Raw genomic sequence first — 19,183 nt, forward strand, 5'->3', positions numbered from 1 at the left:
TCAACTTTTATTTGTCCATAAATTTAGTTTTGTTTTTAAATATTAGTTCACTTTAACAGTTTCAGATGGATTTCATTTCAGTTCAGTAACTGAATAACATGGCAGTTCATAAAAAACCCTCCATTACAACAGCATAATGAAAAACAAAGGTAACAGGAACATTTTTTGAAGAAATATATTCCTCTGATTTGTCAAGGCGATGTACAATGGAAAAACTCTGTCCCTGAGAGAAGAGACTGCTGTACCGTACAAGGCATTAAGGCTTTAGGAGAGATGAGGTATATCTAAGCACAGCACAATATAACAGACTGAGAGTGAAGAGAAACCAACAGACATTCAGAGGGCTCCACTGCTTTGGTATCATGTAAAAAAACAAAAACATTACACAATTCTTGGACCAGCAGAAACATGTTGTGTTTTCATCGCCTCGATGACATGAAATGAAACAGGTTTGGTAACGTTTGTTGAACCGGAATGTGAACAAATCGGTAAAATGCTGCCATTCGTTTTGTTTTAAATAACAATATAAAAAATATGACAAATACACAACATCGTCTTTCATCCTGAACATTTCCTGCGTTTTACTGTGACAGTGAAAAACAATAATTCACTACAAAGCTTCAAAATGTAAATTCATAAATTCATCTAAACAAGTGAACACAGTCTTTTGTAAAACAGCAATAAAATTCCAAAATATGAGCTGGTTGAAACACAAACATTATCAAAATCCAAGTCTATTTTAAAATGGACCTTTCCTTCTTTTATTTTATTGTTTTTTTTTCACCAGTTTTTCCTGAATTGCCCAAAGTACCTGAATACACAGCAGAAGGCACATGTAATACAGACAATGACAAACAGAAGACGACACAAACACAAACAAAATCCTACAAACATTGACACAATAAATATAAAGTTTTGATAATTTACAACATTGCAAATCAGGCTGTATTTGCCCGACAAACCGTCTGGAGACAGATAAACATATTTCCTTTTGACCAAAACGAAACAAATCTCCACTTAAGACTCGTGCGACGCGGGAGGACTCTTGTGCTGATGCGTCCTCGGAGTGAGCGCTGCAGTAACAGGAACATCATCGTGTCTTTGGATCAGATCAGGTCTTGGCAGCTGGTAGTGCAGATAATCATGGATCTTCATATATATATATATATATATATATATATATATATATATATATATATATATATATATATATATATACGTATATATAAAGAAAAAGGAATCAGACAGGCAGTGGCAGTCGTCAGCCGGTACCGTCTCAGTAGTCAACAGTCCATCCAGTGAAATAAAGGCAGTGTAGCATCAGTAGTAACTCCTCCTCGCTGGCTTAAAGTCAACATCCTGCCACGCTCGCTCTCGCTCTCTCTCGGTCCGAGTCAGCAGGTATCGGCAAGAGTCACGCTTCCGACTTAAAGTGCTCTGGTTGCTAAGGTTTTGTAACCTTGGCGATGTCACCGTTGCGGGTGGCTGTGGCCGGCTGACATCCGAGAGTTCCACATGCCTCGTCTGGAGTGATAGTGGTGGAAGAAGTTCCTCAGGTAGATCCTCTCCACCTCCAGGCCGGCCTGCAGGATCCTGCAGCGGAGAGAGAGCAGAGGGGCGTGGTGGCTTAGGGCCGGCGATCTTCACAACAAATCAAATTCTAATTTCTAATGCTTCTTATGTTAAATATTAGGATTCTATTCAAATTTTTAATGTCTTTTTTTTTAGCTCATTATATACAATTATTACACCAGAGCAATAAGAAAACACCTCGCTGAAATGTCAGATAAGAACGTGCAGCGTCGGTCGCCACTGCACTATTTGTCTTATTTCTCGTCAAAATGTAATTTCTAGTCAAAACAAATCTCATTATACTTAAAATAAGACTCATCACATTAAAAAGTAGCTTGTTTTTAGACACTTTTTACTTTTTTCAAACATATTTTCACTTGAAATAAGTAGAAAAATCTGACAGTGGATCGATTTTTTCTTTCTTATTACAAGCACAAAAAACCTGCTTTCACTGGCAGATTTTTCCACTTATCTCAGGTAAAAATTTGAAAAATTATTAGAAAATTATCTCAAAACAACTTAATTTTTAGGTGATGAGTCTTATTTTAAGAGAAAAGAGATTAGTGTTGACTAGAAATGAGACATTTTGACAAGAAATACGGCAAATATTCTTGGAAAGATTTTGAGTTTTTGCAGTGTGTCTCATGATACTGTCAACAGTGCCAAATGTCACGATGCACGACGTTGAGTTGCGTCGTTGCAGAAGTCACATGTTGGAACGTCAGTTTCCACATACGAATGTCCTCATTTTTTCAATAATTTGAATTCTGTTTGAATAGCGAAGTTCGTTCTGACAACACTAGTGTGGTTATCAGTCACCTGCAGGACGCTGCTGCTGCTGCTGCTGCTGCTGCTGCTTCTCTTATTTATAAACCCCAATATCAACATGAAGTAGCAGTCATTTATTCGTCCGTGCAACAGAACATGATATAACACAATTTGGATTTCTATATTAAGTACGGTGGAAAAGGCGTAGGCTGAAGCAACAGCTTATTTTTGCCTTTCACCCTATTTACAAGAAGGAAGGAACAAGATAAGCAGATGGCACAAGTTTAAAAATGATCGTTTTTAAATCTAAACTGAAAACCATAAATAATATTAATCTGAGCAAAATCTTTGATTTAGTACTAATAATTGGCTTACTTTATCCTAATATTTTATATTTATTGAATACACTAGTTTTAAACATCCTTTTAAATGTAGTGACTGATGTGCATGTTTTAAAGGTTATTCCATAAATTTACTCCAATTACAGATTTGCATTTGCCTCTTGTGTTGGTCCTCTCTATTTGAGAACAGCTCCTGTCTGCAGGTGGAAGTAGGTCGTTGTCTGCCTTATAGATTATTATAGCTGTTTATGGTTAACCAGACATTCAAATTTCAGAGTATCTGTACTGATACAGAGAAAGTGAAACCACAGACCTGCTGCCAATTAAAGCTCAGGCCACAGATAAGAAAGCAGCAATCAGTGTGGTGAGAACACACCTGTCCAGCAGCTCCCAGTCTTCTCCTCCCCAACGCTCCTTGAACTCTCTGGTGTTCATCCCTCCCACTACGTCCAGGTCCGACTTATAGATGCCCAGCAGGCCGAAGCCGTTCACCTCCCAGTAGCCTGCAACACAGACACACATACACAGTTTTTAACTCAAAACAGTTGGAAACAGGATCAAATAAGAGATTAAAATCATCCCAATGATAAAAAATTAGGTCGGCTTCATGATATTTTAAAGTGATAGTTCAACATTTTGGCAAATCGGCCCATTGCCATAATCCCTATAGTCATAGCAGTAGGTTCGTTACCTTTAATTGTCGGTGCAAGCTATTTTTAGAACGGCGGAGCAGAGCCGTGAGCTGCTCAGAGCTACACTACGGAGGCTCATGGGATTTCTTGGTTTCCCTCATCAAACTCATCAAATACACAATCCAACAACTCCACAACGCTCTGGTGGACAAGTTGTGACCTGCACATTCACCACGCTATGAGATAATAACACAACGTTACCAGACAGAGTTGTTTTAGAGGGAAATTCATGCAAAACCACTGATGCGCGTTGCCTTCAGGGACAGTTTTTCATCATCAGTCTCTGTATTTCCCTCTAAAACAACTCTGTCTGGTAACGTTGTGTTATTATCTCATAGTGTGGTGAATGTGCAGGTCACAACTTGTCCACCAGAGCGTTGTGGAGTTGTTGGATTGTGTATTTAACGATTTGATTGCCAAAATGTTGAACTATCCCTTTAAGTTGCAGGTGCACATTATGAAAAACTGTTCAGTTAAAAAAAAAAAAAAAACCCAGCTGGCACCTGCAGCGTCTCCCAGCTCCTCAGGGCAGTTTGATAAATTGAATGCGTTGAAATCAGTTCATAATGATCGTTATAAAAAAACACCAACACACATTTCCACCTGCAGCGTGTTACGACCTGTGATTCGCTGCAGCAGGTGTAACCACGACAGACGAGCGGCGGAGTGTGTGTGAGTGTGTGTGTGAGCAGCTTAAGGCGATCAGACGTGAACGTGTCAGAGCACGAAGACGATTAGTGTAAAGTTTCTCTTCACACAGTAAAAACCTGGACTGACTGTGTGTGTGTGTGTGTGTGTCTGTATGTGTGTGTGTGTGTGTGTGTGTGTACCTCTGGCCTCTGCCGGTGTGGCTCCACACTGCAGCCTCATCACCACGGGAGCGAAGGCCATGTGTCCCTCCACACAGTGTTTCCTGACCGAGTCGATGATGGAGGGAGGGAAGCGGATGTGGAGGTCACACAGGAACACAATGCTGTGCTCGTCCTGAGGGTCAAACACACGATTACAGAACGAATCGCCTTGTTGTTTACAACTAAAACCAGCATGAGAACAATACTGACAGATGAGAGTTTCGATATATCTCATTTTTCATGTCACTATATCGCTGTTTAGACTAATCTGGTGTTTGTAAAGTTTATAAAACCAATGATTGGACAAACATTACTATTTATGTGCACATTTTTGTAATTATGCTGCGTTCCAGGCAGGCTTTTGCAGGCTATAGGAATCTTGAAGTTAATTTCAATACCCTTTTAAGACTTTTTCAAGACCTTCGCAACATTTTTTAATACCTCACCGCCGCTTCAAGCTGTAACCATTTACATCAGTAACACTTTTAACTAACAGTTTTAGTTTTTGTGATAAAGACTATAGTCCACTATGATACAACAGAATTCAAAAAAGGCTGTGATAATAAATCAAAGGCAAAGTTTATCGAAAAAAAAACATTGCTCAACCCTCAAAAAAACAAAAACAACAATCTTCTTTTCTTTTTCATGAACCGGTTCATCTTTGTTTTTTAATAAAACACATAAATTCACACACTTCCGCAATGTTTTTTACAACTCAAACTCTTGGACAGCTAATTCAGAAAAAATACCTTCAATATTTAAGACTTTATAAAGTCGTGAAAAGACTTTTTAAGACTTTATAAGGGTCTTAATTTTCCCAAAATTGATTTATCACCTTTTAATACTTTTCAAGACCCCGCGGATACCCTGTTTTGAACCTGTAAGTTACGACTTCAAGTCACGACTTAGTAGCGTTCCAGGCAACCCGTAACTCGTGTTTTTCCAACTTGTTACCCGTGAAAGTGTAGGCTACTATAACGACCGTCAAACTCGTAACTTCCGACCCGTGAACTCGTACCAGATCGAACTGGTACGAGTTCACAGGTCGGAAAAACACGAGTTACGGGTTGCCTGGAACGCACCATTAGTCATGGTTATCATAGATTAGCCGGGCTAACGGTTAGCTACCTGTTTAACTTTAATAACTCAGTGACTCAATAAACGCTCCATGAAAAAATATTTTCTCCAGCGGATATCTGAGTTCCAACATGACTGAGCTAACTGGAGTAGTTTCATGTCGTGTCCCACAACGGGAGGGTTTTAACAGCTGACGTCCTGCTGTTAGCTTAGCTACCGCTGTTAGCTTAGCTACCGCCGTTAGCTTAGCTACCGTTAGCTGTCCCTGTCAGCTGAGCCACTGATGCTTTCTAGACCCCAAACTGAATAAATACAACACATAGCAACACAAAACACACACACAGAAATAATGTTTCTTCAATCATATAAATATATTATAAAATATGATATATAGCGAAATTCTTGTCTGTCACTATTGTTCTCATGTTGGTTTTCTACCCGGAAGTAGTTGTAAACAACAAGGAGATTCGGTCTATTGATTGTTGAGCTGATCTTCCTCTTCTCCGTCATCATCATCATCATCACTTCACCTCTTGTTGACGCGGCAACACTTACTTCTATGAGGTTGACGCCTGCTTGCAGCCCAGCAGAGCGCTCAAAGTTTCCACTCAGCTTCACGTACTGGAACCTGATACACACACACACACACACGTCCTTCAGTTAGTTAGCCACACAGGTGTATTCAGCACACACACACACACACACACACACACACACACACACACACACACACACACACACACACACACACACACACACACACACACACACACACACACACACACACACACACACACACACACACACACACACACACACACACACACACACACACACACACACACACACACACACACACACACACCTGTGAAGTGAGGACTTCTCCAGAGCCTGCCTCACGTCCATGTCCGTGCTGCTGTAGTCGGCGATGATCAGGTTGAAGTTGGTGTCTCCGGTTTCTCTGAACAGTTCCTCCATGTCGGTGATGAGCTGCTGCACCCAGCGAGCCTGGTTCTTCACTGAGACACACAAAACATCAATCAATCAACCAATCAACCAACCAATCAATCAATCAATCAATCAATCAATCAATCAATCAATCAATCAATCAATCAATCAATCAATCACAGTCAGATCAGTACAGTGTGTTCCAGCTCTTCAGGATGTTTCATTGAGTTTTATTATGTGTTGTTGAATATAGAAAAGACTCGCTGTTCAACTTTACTGTTTTGGTTTAACCCTCCTGTCGTCCTTCTGGGTCAAATTGACCCAATCTGTTTCCTTCCTTCCTCCATCCTTCCTTCTTTCGACAATCCTTTTTCCCTTCCTTCTTTCCTTCCGTCCTTCCCTTTGTCCTTACTTCTTCTTGCTCTTTTGATCCAATTGACCTGACCTGTTCCCCATATACCTCCATCTTTCTTTCCTTCCTTCTTTCCACAATCCTTTTTCCCTCCCTTCCTTCCTTCCTTCCTTCCCTTCGTCCTTACTTCTTCCTTCTTTTTTTGACTCAATTGACCCAATCTGTTCCCTCCCTCCTTCTATCTTTCCTTCCTTTTCCCCTTCCTTCTTTCCTCCCTTTTTTCCCTTTGTCCTTCCTTCCTTCCTTCCCTTCGTCCTTACTTCTTCCTTCCTTTTTGACTCAATTGACCCAATCTGTTTCCTCCCTCCTTCTATCTTTCCTTCCTTCTTTCCCTTTGTCCTTCCTTCCTTCCTTCTCTTCGTCCTTCCTTCCTTCCTTTCTTCCTTGACCCAGAAGGACAACAGGAGGGTTAAGATAAAGAGTCATGAACAAACCTTTGATTACCGGTATTATCTAGATATTATTGAACTGGATTAGAAGCTTCCAGACTGAGCCGACCGATGCTACAAAATGTGATTGATACTTATTATCTGCTCTGTAAAGATGTTGTTGAGTTCTTTCTTTTTATTTTGTTTCATTTTATTATTTTCTTATCAGTTTCTACTTCTTCTTATTCAATTCAGTTAAAAAAACAAACTTTATTGTCTATCACAAGTGACAGAAAACGTGAAATCCACATCTGAGCTCATGCATAAATCACATTAAACAGCTGTAATAAAAGCAGCTGCAGCTTGTCCTAAAACCGGTATCTATTGCGCAATGTTAATGTCTTATAATAATAATATCATCAAATGACAGACTGTCTCTACCTCCTCCCCTCCAGCTCACACCATTACTAACTGATGTGTGTTTACATGCAGTACTGTAATAAAAGCTCTGGAAATAAAGTAAAAAATAAATGAACTATTTTTAAACTTCCCTAAAACCAGATTTTTTATTTTTTTTTATAACTTCCTGGACTCTTAACTTAGCTCAACAGACAGGACATACAGTATGTAGCTCTGGATAAAGTCAAAGGAAAAAGCACTCTCACTCTATTTCTTTGTTACTATCTGTGCATCTTTTTTATCTGACTGTTACTGTAGCTGTGACAATTTTATCTTGTTGTACTTTATTTACTTTACTGTACAACTAACTGGTTGTTTGCTTAGGTATTGATACTTATCTTTATGCACTTTATTTATTTTAGGAGGGAATTTAGCAACAGTTTTAGGTGCACTTTAAACTATCTTGTTTGTTTTATTGAATTTTCTCAGATTTGTCATTTTACACATTGAAAAAGACTTGGAAAAGTCTGTGTCCTGGTGCTCTGCTGGTTAAAACTTTCCCAAAGGATTTTTGAGTGTCAGCTGTTCCCTGGCATCAGTGTTTGTGTTAAGGCATCTGAGATGTTTGTACTGTTACAGGTACATGACATTATTAATCTCATAATCTGTCTGTCAATGATAAAATATTGACAAACTAGGAGGAGGACACGGCTGTTAATATTAATGTCCTATAATAATAATATCATCAAATGACAGACTGTATGTGTGTTTAACTTGTGTAATGTGTTGTTAATGTTAAATGTTTAAAGGTACATTGTGTAGGAATTCCTCCCATCTAGCGTTGTGGTTGTATATCTCAAGCAACTCAGTCGTATTTTTCATGCTGCATTCACATGAAATTGGGCAGACGGCAGACGGACGACAGCCGCTGCACGTAACGGCATAAACAAGCCTCTATGTAAACAAGTGGTCCTTCAGCACGAGGCAAAACAATGCACCTGACAATATGTTGTCATGGCGATGTCGTATTGTTTACCTGACCCACGTTTTACCGGCTTTCTCTGGACTTCTGTGACTAAAATGACATCTGGTTTGTTACCGACGACGGCCGTCTGCCCAACTGCAGGTGAATGCAGCATCAGTGTAACACTCCATTCCTCCTCACTGCGTTACCGCACAGGAGAAGTTACACAATGTCCCTTTAAGTAAACAGCAGAAGCCGAAACAGGAGCGAGCCAATCAGACGAGGTTTGGCTACAGGTAGACTGTGTAAATGGCAGTTAATCTTGTCTATAATAATTTATGCAGTTCTGCCACTTTACGTTTTTTTTGTGCTTTTATTTTGAAGAACCCACTCTTATTTTGTTACTTCCTGTTATGCCGACGCTAGACTTCCTGCTCCCGTCTCAGCAGAACGACATGCTGCTCACGTTACTCCAGAGTTGGTAAAACATACAGACAAACTATTTACATGTCGTAGCCTGTATTGAAACTTATGAAAGGGTGTTTCATGTTGCCGACTATGTATGCCCGACTATGAAAGCTCAAACGTCCGCGGACAGTGCGCACAGAGTCCGCGCTGGTCACAGTATGCGCACAGTACGCCTGAGTATGTGGGGGCCTTTAGCGCCCTTGGAAGCAGAAGGAGGTAGGAGGAGACTAACGGTGTATTCATTGTAAAGAGAGTGGTTAATTTCACTTAAAACAAAGAGAAAATGTCATTATTTTCATTTAAATAAAAGCTGTAACTCGTAGCAATTTAAAAATGTAAAATTCATTATTTAAGTTTACTAAAAATGTATTTGTTTAAGTTTAAATATGTGAACATGATTTCTATATATTATTCACTGAAATCTGTTATTATGGCATTTGTATTTCTGTCCATTTTCATAGTTTTCACGGTGTCATGGTGTCAGAAGGTGAAAAGAGGAGAGAATTAAAGTAACACCAGTCAAAGCTCTCTGCGTCACGTGTGGTAATTCCAAGTGGGCCGCTACAGACGGGCGGTGAGTTACCTGGCACTACAAAGTGCACGGTGGCGACGGCGTTCCAGCGGAAGCCGACCGGGTTGCACAGCAGCTGCTCCGGCTTCCTGCGGGCCAGCCGGTAGCGACCGCCCTGCAGCGTCAGCGTGTAGATGTAGTGAGTCAGACGCAGCAGCCGCCCGCTGCTCGACTCCTTCACCTGCAGCTCCAGCAGGTAGCGGCCGCCCTGGAAACCGTCCACTCGCTTCACCACGTTCACCACGCGCTCCAGTGTGAACCGCCTGAGGCAGAGGGAGAGGGAGAGGGAGGGGTTAAATTACACACAACGGTTTTAATTGTAATACCACAGGTGTGTCTGCTCCCTAGAGGCGACGTGTTTATTCATGTGTGAGACGTCGGCTTCAGGTCTTATCACTCGTAATCGTCTGAATCTGCTGCACAATCACATTTTATCCCTGTGAACTAGTTCATAAAAGCGATTTGACTCGAATAACTAGTTTTAAATGAAGTGGTTCCAACCTGCAGTCACATAATGATCGTTTTCTCAATTGACTGAAAACATTGCTCTCAAAAAAAGAAAAAGGTTGAAAAATTCTAGAAAAAAAGTGGCCAAAATCCTCAAAAAAAAAAATTCTAGAAGTGGTAAGAAGAAAAAAAATAATAATAATAATAAAAGTGGTCAAAATTTCTCTTAAAAAAAGTTTTTACAAATTAAAAAAAAAAAAATAATAATAATAATAGGAATAATACTAAAAAAGTGTTCAAAATTTCTCTAAAAAAAAGTTTAAAAAAAAATTCTAGAAGTGGTAAGATAAAAGAAAAAAAAAAATTTAATAAAATAATAAAAAGTGGTAAACATTTCTCTCTCAACCCCCCCCCCACCACGCACATTTTATCCCTGTGAACTAGTTTCTAAAAGTGATTTAACTTGAATAACTAATTTTAAATGAAGTGGTCCCAACCTGCAGTCACATAACGATCATTTTCTCAATTGACTGACTTTTTATTTTCTTTAATGAAATAATACTAAATTATATATAAAAGTTTGAGATTATATATAAAGTCTATTTTCTACATTTAATTAAACTAGAATCTGACATGTGGAGTGACGGATGATGTCAGATTTGTGTACATTTCTGATTGATCGCTATAAATAGAAGTTTACGACCCAAACAGTTGATCATTAACTTTCTGTCCATGTTGGTTCCTGAACAGACTCCAGACCAGTTCACCTCGGTGAGCGGATTACCTCACTTCCTGTTTCTGTTGTTGTGTGTGTGTGTGTGTGTGTGTGTGTTAGCCTGTTGAAAGAGTCTTGTGCAAGTTTTATTGCCTTGAACACAACTGTACAGTATTACCACTCTGGGATTTCTGGCTTCTCTGTCTCTGTAATGATCAGTTCATCTTCGTTCAACATTTTGTCAAACTGGCCCATTGCCATAATCCCTATAGTCATAGCAGTGGGTTCATTACCTTTAATTGTCGGTGCAAGCTATTTTTTAGAACGGCGGAGCAGAGCCGTGAGCTGCTCAGAGCTACACTACGGAGGCTCATGGGATTTCTTGGTTTCCCTCATCAAACTCATCAAATACACAATCCAACAACTCCACAACGCTCTGGTGGACAAGTTGTGACCTGCACATTCACCACGCTATGAGATAATCATGTAACATTATGTAATATTACGACGCATGAAGCAAATACTCAGAATTACTTGCTCTTTTGAAATCCCTCCACCCAGCAGCCGTGTCTGGAATGTAGGGATGGGCATTTCCGAATAATTTTCTAACCAAGTATCCTAACCTTGTCGTACCCGGGTAACCGAATACTGTAATAAAAAATAAAATGACATCATGTCTGACGGACAGAGCGCAGCCGGTGCATAAATGCGCTCTGTCCGTCAGACAGTCGCATCACTGACACACAGCGTCGTCAGACAAAATATCAGGTGGATAATAAGAGTAGAGACCAGAGTTTAAGATGCACATATGGAGCAGATGCATCTTTATGACGGGGAATAAATGCGCTGCATGAGCTCTGAGCGCAGCGCATTTATGCCGCGGCTGCCTCGGAGGAGAAAACCTTTTTTCTTTTTTTTTTTTAAATCATTAGCGGTGCTTATTTATTAGTCCACACTACATTTTGATGCCTTCGGTCCTCTCTGCCTCGCATCTTTTCAGAAAACAACTGGGAAGGTTTCAGAATGTTTGTTCGATCGAAAAACACTTTTACACAGCAGAAAATCACGTTGCTTGATCCGAAACTGTTTAACACTACAAAAAGCCGAACCATGGCATGATAATGTAGTTTGATCCGACACTAGACTGTTGCTCTAACGTGCCGTTTTTTAAATCCTAGGTTAACGGGATAATAAATTCATAACCGAGTAGCAGATTGCCTTCTCGGGTACCCGGGTACTTGGGTAACCGTGCACATCCCTACTGGAATGTAGTTCCTCTAAAACAACTCATAATGTAACATCATTATTTCATAGTGTGGTGAATGTGCAGGTCACAACTTGTCCACCAGAGCGTTTTGGAGCCTCCACGTCATTCTTCTTGTTTCACTTATACTTTTTCAATCAAAATGAAAAGCACTTTGAACGGCATTTACTTTGAAAGGTGCTATATAAATACAATGTGACTGATTGATGTCAGAGGTTAAAACACAGGACTGACCCCGGGTGCTTCTTGTTGAGCTGCACCATGAAGGCTCGGACCACGGACAGAGCGTCCTCGGGGTCCAGCAGCAGGTTTCCTGAGACGTTGCAGCTGAGGTCGATGCCGTCGGTCCGCCGGGCCTGCAGGTCCAGCTGGTCCACGTGGAAGGTCTGGTTCCAGTTCACGGCCGGGTGGATCTCCGGCGCCGGCGTCCGAGCCTCGTCGTCCCACAGGTAGTCCGTCTCGGTCTCCATCTGCGTCTGCGCCGCGGTGTCTCTCCTCACCTCGTCCTCCTCCTCCGCTCCTCCTCCTCTCAGGTCCGACCATCGTTTGTCCACCGGGCGTCTGCGATCAGCGATCCGGTGGACGTCGTGTCCTCCGTCCTGCTGCAGAGGCATGTTCATCTCTATCTCCTTGTCCCTCAGCTGTGTCCGGTCCCGGCCGCCGTCGACTCCTTTGGACGCGGTTGAAGACCTGTGAGTAGTGATGTCACGATTATAGATTTTCTTGGTACGATTATTGTCAGAAAAATAATCATGGTATTACGATTAGCACGATTACAACACTATGAATGTGTAAAATCAAATATAGACAAAATATAATTACATTACTAATCTCTTAATATAGGACCAGTTATTAATCCTTCGGGGGAAGTGTTTGAAATATTTAAGTCATTAATTGTCATCTATATCAAATGTTTAAGTTTATTTTTTTTGACACGTTAACATTTAAATTCCTACCAATTAAGTGTTACTTTAGATAAATGGACCAGTATCTGTGCATCTTCCTTTACTTTGGTGCACAACTGCTGATATGGTTCCAATATAATCTTTTTCAGAAAGTGACGGTATTTAGGAATCTTTACGATCAATTAATTGTGGCGTCTAATACCGCGATTAATTGTGAAAACAAGTAATCGTGACATCCCTACCTGTGAGCGAACCAGGAGATTACAAGGTCAGGAGAAAAATACATACAGTATTTCGGATAATGCTGGTGGCAGCTAAAAAAGCCATCACCAGAAAATGGCTTAAAACTGATGCACCAAGAATGGAGGATTGGGTCGAGGTAATGCTCAATATTTATAGAATGGAGAAGCTGACTTTCTCAACTAGACTAAAAACAGAGACTTTTAAAAATTATTGGGAAAACTGGGTTAATTTTGTATCTCCATTGAGAACAGACTTTGTGCAGTAAGGACAATGGGTATGGTAGATCACTGATCCCCTTGGTTCAGGCTACACATTTGTTCATTGTTCATATGTTTATTATATTTACCCTCCAACAGGAAAAAGGGACGATGTACTGTAAGAGAGGTGTGAAAATAAGGACAGGAGTGAAAAAGTCTTTCTTTTATTTCTTCAGATTTACCTGGGAGCGTTTCCTTCTCTGGTTTCACCGACGTGGTGCTGTTTGGTCTTTGTGGGGTTTTCAGGTAAACGCCGGTCCCTCTCTGAGGTTTGAGGCTTCGCGTCGACGCCGATTTTCTGGATTTGGGCTTGGTTCATTCCCTGAGGTCTTTGAGTGCGACGTGGTTTTTGGTGTTTGAGCTGTTTCACTCGCTCACTCGTCTTTACCGATCCCACATTTTGTCTCTTTGTTGTTGACTTTCTCGGCTTTGGTGTCACCCGTTTTACCGTCTCTCTCGCCAAACCCCGGAGTTTGGACTGTGTGCGGTTGTTGGTCTGCAGGTGCCGAGGTGTTTCCGTGGCCCGAGGCTGCGAGACGTCGTCTTCTCTCCTCCTCGTGTCCGAAGAGTTCAGGGACTCGTCGTTGGTTCGCGGTTCCAGTGCGAACAGAAGCTGACGCCGCCGTTTCTGAACGTAATCGTCATAATCGTCTCCGTAGTCTGGAAACAGAGCGTTGTCTCTCCTTTCTGTTCCATCCCCGTTCCTTTGAAAGGCTTCATTTTCAAACCCTATGTCTTCGTCCGGGACCGATTTCCTCCCAAAACCTGGAAGTAAACACAGAAAACATGCAGAGAGTGAAAATCACTTCATTAACATATTGATCTCGCCCAGAAAAGATAAGAAAATACCTTTATTTCCATTTCCCTGCGGGTCAGTGTGGTCCATTCTCATGTATCTGTCAAAATTTAACCTAGAAATAAGAAAACAAAAAACTAAATTATACATTATACATATTTTGTATAGAATATGACTTTCTTACTAGATATTGATCTGTCATTTCTCTCAGTGGTTCTCAAACGTTTTTACATCAAGGACCCCTAAATGGGCTCTTTGCACAGCTCCACTACTTCTGGAACTTAATGCTGCTCCTTCATTTCCTGTCTTACATTATTGGACAACCTGATTAATCCAGGTGTGTCTGACCATTGTGACTACACAGACACACCTGGATTAATCAGTTTGTCCAATAATGTAAGACAGGAAACAAAGGAGCAGCATTAAGTCCAGGACATAGTGGAGCTGTGCAAAGAGCCCATTGACACAAATTAGACCGCAGAACCCCATTGGACAAAAATGTTAAGCAAACACCAGAAATACACAAATATTTGTTCTGAGACTGAAGAACATAATGTACGTTCAAATTAGGGCAAATGGAGTGAATTTTTGGAAAGATTATAGAGAAATTTCTGGAAAAAAAAGTGGTACAATTTCTCCCAAAAACTTTTTAGAAATTCTAGAAAAAAGTGGCCAAAATACTAAAAAATAAAAAATAAAAAGTTAAAATTCTAGAAGTGGTAAGATTAAAAAAAATAATAATAAAAAATAAAATAAAAATAATAATAATAAAAAAAAAAATTATAATAATAATAAAAAGTGGTCAAAATTCTCAAAAAAAAAAGTTAAAAAAAAAAATTCTAGAAGTGGTAAGATTTAAAATAAATAAATAATAATAATAATAATAATAATAATAAAAAAAGTGGTAAAAAAATTCTCAAAAAAAAAAGAGGTTTAAAAAAAATTCTAGAAGTGGTAAGATTTTAAAAATATATAAAAATATAAAGTGAAATTGCATAGATCTAAGTGTGCGAAGATCTCTTTCTTCAGTTTGGACACTTTTGATGCCTCCAGCACCTTAGCAAAGAACCAGCCGGGTGAAAAGGCAGCCCCTTTTTGCATATAAAGATTTAAAAAATTAAAAAAAAAAAATAATAATAAAAAGTGGTAAAAATTTATCTAAAAAAAAAGGTTTAAAAATTCTAGAAAAAAGATGGTTATATTTCAAGAAAAAGTTGACCCCACTTTGAGAACCATTGGTTTATCTTATGGGTGTGTGTGTGTGTGTGTGTGTGTGTGTGTGTGTGTGCGGCCTCACGTCCTCATGTAGCTGGTGTAGAAGCAGCGGTTGTCTGACTCCATGTGTGTGAGGCGGGTGTAGTCGTTGGGGTAGATGTAGGACATGTGAACCTGAGGAGACGACATACGAGTCATCCAGTCACTTTCATGCACTCATTCATAGAGAGAATAATTAAGAGATGAATAATGAAACAACAGTGTCAAACATACGGGACAAAAGAAGACGGACGAGTTTAGATAGTTCATGTTTTAGTCATTAACTGTGAACATCTTGATAATCTACTTGTTCTGCTCTGCACTAAAACAAAGGGAAAGATTTAGAGTTCTTCTTATTTATTGTATTGTATATCGTCTCCCTCCAAAACGGCTGAATTTCTTAACTTTTGCACATGCCACTTTTAACATTTTAACTGTGATCCTTTTAAATATAAAAATAGTTATTTTTTTGCACATATTATGCACATAGAGCACTTTATTGACCGATCGACCTCACTTGTCTTGTTTTTAATTTATTTATATTTATATATACACTGCTCAAAAAAATAAAGGGAACACTTAAACAACACATTGTAACTACAAGTATATAATCACACCCATGATAATTTTGATTTACATTGATCGTTTTTATGTGATTTTGTTCTCAACACACTCTACTATATATGTGACCCGTTCTATCAAAATGAGTCGGATGTCGCAACGTTCTATTTTTAGATAATCAGCTGATAACGTGGAAAACCCATAGAAAATCAAAAAAATTAGTTTACCCTAATTTCAAAGCAATGACATTCAAAAACAATCTCCCAAAGTTTCACAGTGCAGATAATTGAGAAAAGGCACGTAAATGATGATTAAAGTTGACTTGCAACATAAACCCTGTGAAAATGAGCGTCGCATCGGTGCAAAACATGAAATATCTTCTGAACCGTTCATGATAGAGACGAGCTGTAAACTGCATCTGAATCGCGGGATTCTCCGCTTTCCGACGGTCATTGAATGGTGCCTCTATGGCGAGCAGGGACGGGTACAGAAACAGATGCTAAACCGAGTAGCATCGACGCTAACAGAGCGTAGCATCGATGCTAACAGAGCGTAGCATCGATGCTAACAGAGCGTAGCATCGATGCTAACAGAGCGTAGCATCGATGCTAAACCGAACGTACACGCTTGCACATCTTTTACAAAATGTCAACAAAACATGACAACTTCCGAACCGTTTATGATAGAAATGAGCTGTAAAAAGCATCTGAATTGTGAGATTCTCTGCTTTCCGACGGCCATTGAATGCTGCCTCTATGACAACAAGGGGCCGTATAGGTTGTGTGTAATCACGTGGTACAGGAACAGATGCCAGAGTCACTGGCAAAAACTTTAACTGCTATTTTCTCAGGTTTTAGAACGGAATAAGAGAGTGAAAGAGCCTAATTGAAAACCATCTGACTCTGACTAGGGTATCATTTTAAAGCTTATTTTCTAATCTTTCCATTGATACCAAAATCTCAACTTTGAAATTTGGGTCACTGTGACTCATTTTGATGGATCGGGTCACATATTGAATAACGATTTTAAACTGCAATATTTCATTAATTGAGATCTAAGATGTGTTGTTTAAGTGTTCCCTTTATTTTTTTGAGCAGTGTACATCTCTGAAACCAAATTTCGTTCTATGCACACTGTGTATTTGAATGACAATAAAGTACCTATTCAAAATGGGTTGTTCAAAAAAATGTGACCTAAATGAGGCCGACATCTTGTGGTTGCTGGTTGGTCGGGCGCATGACCACGTTGTCGGGGCAACCAGCGGAGATGGAGAAACCCCGAGACTGACTGAGGAAAGAGCAGAAGTTGTGCCAGCGACAGCGACAGGTGCAGAGTGAAGTTTAACTTCTGGTTCTGCAGGAGGAGGATTTCAAGTCACTGTCGTTCGTTTAGATTTGCAACAACGTGCAGGAACAAATTAAAGGGATAGTTCACCCAAAATTAAAATTTCACTCGCGCAGCAGTATTTGTCCATGTAATGGTTGTCAATGGATACCAACTTTCTTTGTCCAAAAAGACACACCAAAAAACATCCAAATACCTCCATAGTGCTCGTCTGTAATGTCCCTCTTGTATTGAAGCTCCGACATGAGAAATTGTTCCGCCGGACACAGTAAGAGCAGTGAACTGAGCAGTCCCTCCAGGAATTTGCGATGTTGCGATCGCAACAATTAACGCAAATTCAGCCAATCCCTGCGAATTTTTGCGATCTTGCAATTTTGTACAATCACCGCAACTTTTCCGCAAATTGGACCAATTGTCGGTGCTTTCCACGAGTTACACAGCAGAGAGTGCGAGTCTGGACGGAGCGCTGGTTGAAAGTGAGTCCACGGAGGAACAGCGTGGCTGGGCTGACGGCAAGAAACTTGATACAATGTGCACAAAGTGATAAGTAAAGGAACACAAGCTGAGTTGAACGTGTTGAGTGTGTGAGCTGTCCTGGTTGACCACCCGAGGCTGTGTCAACCCCGCAGCACTCGCCGAGGGGGAATCCAGTGAGTGCGCCACTGCAGGGCCGGAGCGGAGCAGCCGGCGGCCAGGTTCCCCTTCCCCCATCCTAAGGCCCTGGCCCTGGACTTGAGTAGCCACCCTCCCCTTTTTATTCAAAAACTGGACTGTTTTAATAAAACAGTTCTTTTACCACGATTTTTAAACAGACATTTTAATTAAAAGTAAAACAACTTTCAACTCTATATAATTTTCCTGTGCCTTTCTTAACAAGTGGAAAATTGCTGGTATAACATGACATCACATTAATTTGTGACATTTTAAAATTTTCAATTTTCCTTTGATTTTTAATTATTCAGAACAAAACTGCAACTTTTTTTTGCAACTTTCGCTGTCTCCCGCAATTTAATCGCAACAAAAGGGCTTAAAACATCGCAACATTCACCGCAATTTTTTCAAAATGTGGCCGCAAATTCAGGCATTTTAGGCCGCATCAATCACAAAAAAAGCCCGCGAAATCCTGGAGGGACTGACTGAGACACTGGGAGCTTCCGCTGCAAACAAGCCCCCTGTAACTCAGAGAAGGAACGGAGGACTCTGAAACTTCTCACAGATCTTAGTCCACATGAGGGGGAGTAGATAATGAGAAATTTTCTTTCTCATTATTATTATTATATTAAATTTTCTTCTTTTCTTCTACTTTATTCATTTTTTTAAATCTTACCACTTCTAGAATAAAAAAAAAACTTTTTTCTATAATTTTGACCACTTTTTTTCTATAATTTTTAAACCTTTTTTATTTTTTGAGAAATTTTGACCACTTTTTATTATTGTATTTTATTTTTATTTTTACTTTTTATTTTTAAATCTTACCACTTCTAGAATAAAAAAAACCAAACTTTTTTCTATAATTTTGACCACTTTTTTTCTATAATTTTTAAACCTTTTTATTTTTTGAGAGAGAAATTTTGACCACTTTTTATTATTTTATTTTTACTTTTACTTTTTATTTTTTAAATCTTACCACTTCTAGAATTAAAAAAAAAACTTTTTTCTATAATTTTGACCACTTTTTTTCTATAATTTTTAAACCTTTTTATTTTTTGAGAGAGAAATTTTGACCACTTTTTATTATTTTATTTTATTTTAATTTTTCCTTTTATTTTTAAATCTTACCACTTCTAGAATAAAAAAAAACAAACTTTTTTCTATAATTTTGACCACTTTTTTTCTATAATTTTTAAACGATTTTATTTTTTGAGAGAAATCTGAGTGAAATTTGAATTTTGGGTGAACTATCTTCTTCTCCTTCTGCCATCACCGAGGCAACAACAAACAAACAAACAAACAAACAACAACAAAA

General features: G+C 39.4%; 1 protein-coding gene across 1 annotated transcript in view; it reads right to left on the minus strand.

Moving 5' to 3' along the window:
• b4galnt3b (beta-1,4-N-acetyl-galactosaminyl transferase 3b) overlaps positions 1–19,183 on the minus strand; it is a 51,074-nt gene continuing 31,891 nt past the window's right edge. Inside the window, exons 12-21 of the mRNA XM_085780495.1 lie at positions 15,356–15,447; positions 14,112–14,173; positions 13,445–14,027; positions 12,092–12,547; positions 9,444–9,694; positions 6,167–6,320; positions 5,857–5,929; positions 4,204–4,357; positions 3,058–3,184; positions 1–1,593 (exon numbers count right to left, since the gene is read on the minus strand). Of these exons, the coding sequence (XP_085636621.1) occupies positions 1,470–1,593; positions 3,058–3,184; positions 4,204–4,357; positions 5,857–5,929; positions 6,167–6,320; positions 9,444–9,694; positions 12,092–12,547; positions 13,445–14,027; positions 14,112–14,173; positions 15,356–15,447 (2,076 nt within the window). The 3' untranslated portion in view covers positions 1–1,469. The remainder of the gene's footprint in view (positions 1,594–3,057; positions 3,185–4,203; positions 4,358–5,856; positions 5,930–6,166; positions 6,321–9,443; positions 9,695–12,091; positions 12,548–13,444; positions 14,028–14,111; positions 14,174–15,355; positions 15,448–19,183) is intronic.

This window comes from Trachurus japonicus, chromosome 6, assembly GCF_045865225.1.
Source record: "Trachurus japonicus isolate A0001 chromosome 6, Traja_1.0".
In the NCBI taxonomy this organism is placed as follows: domain Eukaryota; kingdom Metazoa; phylum Chordata; class Actinopteri; order Carangiformes; family Carangidae; genus Trachurus; species Trachurus japonicus.